The sequence below is a fragment of the Colletotrichum truncatum genome (assembly GCF_014235925.2).
Source record: "Colletotrichum truncatum strain CMES1059 chromosome Unknown Contig_0001, whole genome shotgun sequence".
Lineage (NCBI taxonomy): Eukaryota > Fungi > Ascomycota > Sordariomycetes > Glomerellales > Glomerellaceae > Colletotrichum > Colletotrichum truncatum.
The window spans coordinates 1328269-1334268 of record NW_027222398.1 but is presented as its reverse complement, the minus strand read 5'-3'; the positions used below and the strand labels follow the sequence as shown (position 1 = coordinate 1334268).

At 53.2% G+C, this 6000-nt stretch overlaps 1 protein-coding gene across 1 annotated transcript; it reads right to left on the bottom strand.

Annotated features, from left to right (window-relative positions):
- Window positions 1-2967: 2967 nt before the first annotated feature.
- On the bottom strand, window positions 2968-5989 carry CTRU02_200323 (fungal specific transcription factor; the record flags this gene model as incomplete). Its single annotated transcript, XM_070203669.1, has 6 exons — window positions 2968-4808; window positions 4862-5040; window positions 5092-5259; window positions 5312-5570; window positions 5661-5727; window positions 5828-5989. The coding sequence occupies 6 exons, from the start codon at window positions 5987-5989 to the stop codon at window positions 2968-2970; spliced, it is 2676 nt and encodes an 891-aa protein (XP_070062251.1).
- Between the last annotated feature and the right edge of the window lie 11 nt (window positions 5990-6000).

The window sequence follows — 6000 nt, the reverse complement described above, 5'->3', positions numbered from 1 at the left end:
AGGTCACGGGATTGTCCAAGATGTGCAGGGTAGGGCAAGGTAGAGAGAATCTCCGTACGACCGGGCAAAGGAAACCCTCTTGAATCGTAACACATCGTACCTGGTCGGCCGAAGGACATGTTGGTTCCCCGCGCCGAGGAACTGAGGGTTGCACGGCGTTTAGCCGCACAAACAGTGCTGCTCGGAGAAGGATGGAGGGGTAGAGAAGGATCGTGCACCCAGGTCGGCGCTCCCGTTCCCGCCCGGCACAGCCGCCGTCCACCGATCCCCTTGATCCCCGGAGGGTAATCTCAGGAATACGAATCTACTACCAGGGCAGAACCACGCGCGCGCGCACACACACACACACACACACACACACACACACCCCTGATGCCCGTATTACACTCTTCTCACCCCAGATCGAACCACCTAAACTCTACTTTCCCGCCCTGGTGCCAATCACTTCTTCCCAAAGCCATATGACCCTCCCTCTAGCAGCGCAGTTCCCCCGCATAATCCCCTCCAGCCAGCGTAACATCCAAACCCCGACAGAACCGCTCGCAACGCGCCAAAGGCGCCGATCCCTCCGTTCCTCTGGCCTTCGCTCCCACATCCTGTTTCCCCATTCAGGGTTCCAGGGCTAAACTATCTCACGGAAAACAGGCCATTACAACAAGAACCCTTTTCCATGTGGCTATCCAATATTCCTGTTGATCATCTTTTTCATGAAAGAGGGGAGGGTGGTGAAGCTGACCACTCTCTTCGTTCTTCCCGTCTCCAGCTGAACAGCCATCATGAAAAGCCTCACCACACAAACATGATGCCTCCTCCTTCTCCCCCGCTGCCCCAGTCCCCTCTTCTTCCCCGCCTTTTTTTTTTTAACGCTCCTTCGATCAACCTGGTACCCCAACAGGTACAACGAAAACTACGTAGTACACGGCACGGCCAGACACGCAAGCCACACTTCATCCACTCACACACGAACGAACCCCGGACCCCAAATCAAACCCCAGAAATCCCACCACTACTACCCCCCCAGTCGATGAGAAACCCCAATCTCAGTACCACCTCACTACCAGCCAGCCCCGAGCCCGCATCTCTGTTATATCCCACAGTCTTTTAATCCCTCTCTATATTATCTCTTCTTTCTTGTTCTTCGTTTCTAGTCCAGGAAAGAAGCATCTCAGATGCGACGGCCCGAGGAACCGTAAATAATGGGACAAACACCACTCGTTTATTCACTATGCGTTTACTGAACTCACACTTTGTAGCATCTGTTTTCTTCCCCCCAATGTGCTCTGTCACAAAAAGCAATGAAAAAAAAACCTCCATTAGTACAACGGAGCCGCATTCGCCGCCGCCACACTTCTCGTAGAATTACTAGTCCAAAACGAAATAACAACAATAAACAAGCAAATTAAAAACAAAAGAAGAAGAAGAAGTACCAGGTCCAAGAATACCCTGCTTGCTCGTACAGTTCCCTCCCCACCCGAGCGAATACCGACGAGACCTCACAGTCTCCGGCCCATCTCCCCTCCCTCCCCTTCCCTTACACTATAGTAGGTACCTTGCTCTCCCCGCATTTGCTCCCCCTCAGCAAGGTCATCAACGGATCCTCGGCACCTAGTCACGGCGCATCTCTCTCTCTCTCTCTCTTCCCTCCTTCTCCGTCTCTCTTTCTCTTCTTCCTTCCCTCCCCTTGTTATTATACCCTTGTATAGAACGATCCTGGTGCCTGTTTTCGCTTCCCTTCGGCCGAGGTGCATACTACCATACCCTCCCTCCCTCTCTCTTACCCCCCCCCAGATTATGTATCTACGTACCTACATCTTCTTCTTCTCCTTCTTCGAGAGGGTGGGCGGGTAGGCATGCCATTTCATGCAATGCAGAAGAAACGAGCCCCAGAGCCGTGTCACCTGGTCCTCGAGTCGCTGCTGCACAGCAGCACAATAACGCAAACGCGGACCCGTCCTGTCCTGGCCTGTCCTGGCCTGCCTTAACCTGACTGCCCATCCGTCTTCCATACCTTTTTTTTTTTTTTTTTTTCTTCCCCGGGACAGTGCCACGCGAGATGGACGTTCCCCCACAAAGGCGCGTTTGGGGCATGTCATGGGCCGAGGAGAAAAGGTAAGGTACGGTATAGGCTGGCGAGCCGATGTTCTCGGGTTGACTCTTGAGCCTTGACTCGCAGGTAGACACGCAATCACACTGGTTGATTCTCATTTGTTTTGTTTTTGTTCTAGTTTCGCAGGATTCGTACCAGCGGGCTTCTTCCTTTCTTTTAGAAGCCGATCGATCGGATCAGACCGAGGCGTGTAATGGGACGTCTATAGCGACATGTCCCCGGTATATACTGAAACCTCACAATATATTGTCACCGTGACTCAATGCTGAAAATGTTTTCATCAGATCATATTGACTTTGAATGGTATTTGTTCGCTTGTGACAAGCTCTAATAAGCGTGTACTATAGAGTTTGGAAACTCTCGCCAAAAAACTCAACTCTCAAAATCGGGTAGCCCCTTATATGGGACGCCCGTCGCTCAGCGACTAAGAATTATGAAGACCCTCCTCTGCGAGACCGTATTGTCTCTTCTCCGCCCCCTCTTCCCTGCGGAAGCCGTTGTCCCAGAGAAGAAGGGAGGAAACGAGGTTGGGGAAAAATAGGGTCAAGACCCATAGATGCTTGTTCTTACACAAACCGCCTTGAGAAAGCACCGGTGCCGAAACTCCCAGACATGCTAGATCATCCCATCGTCAACGCTCCATCCGGGAGTGCCCTTTTCATCCTGATGATTTTCCCTCTTAATCTAAATCGAATACCAGATTCTCCCGGGCTCTGACCAAGTTTCCAAAGACAAGCGCGTCCAAACACGGGTATCGTGCTGGCTAAAGATGAATATATAAAAAAGATGAAGAAAAAAAATCGACCAGCAGCCTTGGCCTGCGGACCAAATTTGGCCGAGTCTCCGAATCGTACAATTTCTTACTGTGCCGCGCCGGTGCCGCTGAAGAAAAAGTCGAGCTCGCTACCTGGACGTGCGAATTGATGCTCGTTCTCAGCGAGTTGCTCTAGCAAGCTGAGGAACGGGTCCTTTTCCTCGCCGGGGCCGGTTCCAGTACTACCGTTGTTGCTCTTGTTCCCTGGGCTGGGCGCGGCCACCCCTGCCACTTTGTTTCCCCCATCGTCACCGTGCCACGCGGCAGGGCTGCTGAATGCATTGGTTGGCAACCCACCAAACATGGGATCGTAACTACCACCTCCCTCGTTGTTACCGCTAGCGACAGGAGTCGCGAAGCTGAACTGAGGAGAGAATGGCGTTGATGACAGGTTGGGCATGTTGCCTTGCTGGTGGTGTTGAGGTCCAAGAGAGAAGCCGGCAGCCGCCGCTGCGGCCACTGCTGCGTTGTTCGCTGCTGCCTCATCATACTGTCCGTGCGAAACAGGCATGGAGGCATGTTCCATGACTTCAGGGTGCGGTGGTAACGAGGTGGGTGTTGCCAGGAGGCCTGGAGACGGATGAGTGGCCATTGTAGGGGTCGCCTGCGAAAAGGAATGCCGAGCATGCGATGGTGTCGGCAAGCCATGCGGAGGTGCCATGCTTGTCGTACTGAGCGGCGACAGAATTTTCGGATCCGGGCGCTTACGGCCAGATGGGGCAGTGTTCTTGCGCTTCAGGTTTGGTCGCTCACTCTCGTGCATACTGTTTGCCCGAGGTGCGTAGAGGTCATGACCCGTGTACGCATCCGCGGTGAAATCAACAACCACGTCAGACAGGCTCAAGTTTGCCGCGTCGAAATTGAACGTTTGGCCTCCAGGCCCGCCAATGTTCGAGTACCGATCAAAGAAGTCCTCGAGGTGGAATGCCGGTGAATACCGCATGGGATTGTTTCCGAGGCTCTTGACGAGCTCGGAATGGGCGTTGTAAATGCCTTGGAGAGTCTCTCTCTGGTGCTGCACGCTCGCCCAGGCGTAACGCAGCTCGCTGAGTTGCTGCATCTCCCTAGACAGAAAGTCGGCGGACATACTAAACACGGTAGAATCGCCGCTGCCGTTCTTGTTGTAGTGCGCGCCGTGGATGTGGACTGTGCCGGCGGTGCAAATACAGTAACCCACAAAGGCAGGCCACTCAATAGTGCCGGTTTGTTTGCCAAGTTCTACCAGCTCTGAAATGGCGTTCGCGTGCAAGAAGCACATGTTTGTCGCTTCAATCTGCCATGATTGATGTTGTCCAGTCCCGGCGAGCTCGGCAAGGTCGATAGGCAAGAACGGCCGATAGATAAGGCAGTGGATGAGGTGATAGATGAGCTTGCTCAAAACAAGAATCGTAGAGTCGGCTTGGCCAAACAACGTGTCCAAGCTTGAAAACACGTCTTCGGTGCCAGAAGCCCAGATGTCTAGGTCTTGGCGAATCTTGGAGAGGTTAGATAGCGAGTGCCAAGGAAAGTGGGAATCGCCCTTTACACCCCCGGCTGCAAGGTATCGGTTCGTGATGCCGAGGATGCGGCTGATGTCAATGAGCATGCCTGTACTTCCCTGCGACTTCTTCCCGCTGCCCTGGAGAAACTGAAGGTTGGACCCGGATTGGAAGAATTCGCCATCGATAGGTGGCGCTGATGGGTTCGGTGACCAGCAGGGCAGCCGGAGAAGAATTGTCTTGTCCCCGATGAGGGAGGGGCGCTTAGATCCGCAAGCCAAAAACCGGTCCAGCAGATAACATGTCCAAAACAATCTCCTCCTCATTTCTCTTTCAACTGGTGTTACGCGAGCATTGTTGTCCATCTCACGGTGTGTCTCGAGTGCCATCGCCATCCCTACTGCATTGGCTGCATCTGTAGTTAGCAATAGCCCCATCCGCCCTGTAGTTGATTTCACGTACTCATCAGCATGTATGCCTTTTTTCCCTTGCCTGCGGCAGTAAAAGCAATGACCAGCAGAAGAAGTGCTTGTAAGGCATCTACTGAAGGTTCATCTGTGTCAATCTCGGCTCTTGCCCGTGCGGCAAACTCCTCGCTCAGTTGAACGGCTGATTGATATCCACTTGGGTGAGGTGTGTACCTTATTGGACGTGTCAGTGGGATTTCATAGGTCATTCCGCGCCTCTCATACCTCGCAGCAACAGCATAGATGCCGTGGACCAAGTAGTTTGGCAATTGGTTCAACTGCAGCCTTTGCCTGACCGAAGACTCGTCAAGAACGTGGTAGGGCTTGGAATGGAACCTTGAGAAGTAGGTGTCCAAGAGAGCGTCGGGTTGTACACCAGGTGGTGACGGTTCACTTCCGAAATTAGCCAACTGTCTCTGGAGTGCGTTGTGTGGCGATGACCTACCTTGCGGGGGCAGGTGAGTAGACGGCCGACTCATCCGCATCTAACTTGGTGTCTAATGCAGGGCGCTTGGGGTTAGGGTCATCATCGGTCTCAGTCTCTCCTCGGGCAGCCTCCTCTTCCTTGATGCCTGCTGTGGTCGGTGTCGTCGGGGTCTTCTCTCCCGCATTCTTCTCCTTCAACTTGGCCTCCAGGCCATCTACTCTCTTCAAGAGTGCTTCCAGCACATCCGTTTTCGGTCCACGCTTTTTCGGTACAGCATCTGTGAAGAAACAAACCGGCCATGTTAGTAAAACAATGCGTGCCCTCAATCAAAATCACCTGTGAAGATATCAGAATATGGCCTGCTTACCGTATATGCATGGACATTGGAAGACTTGGCAAGCTTCACAAGAGGGCCGAAGCCTGTTGCACTTGATCTAGCAGGGTGATCATGTTAGACTCTAATTCGAGCGCTGTGGTGGAGGAAACCTCCCTGCCGTGCAGTGCGACGAAGGAGGTAACCATTTTCTGTCTCACCTTGCGCTTGCGGCATGACTTGCAGTTCATAGATTCCCGCGGCTCATTGCTCATCCGCCGTGTCGGCAGGCGCTCAATACCGACCTGGGGACGGGACATGGCCACTGGATGAACTCCAGGAGGGGCTAATCCGTTCATTGGTTCGTATATGGAGGTCGTCATATCTATGTGGA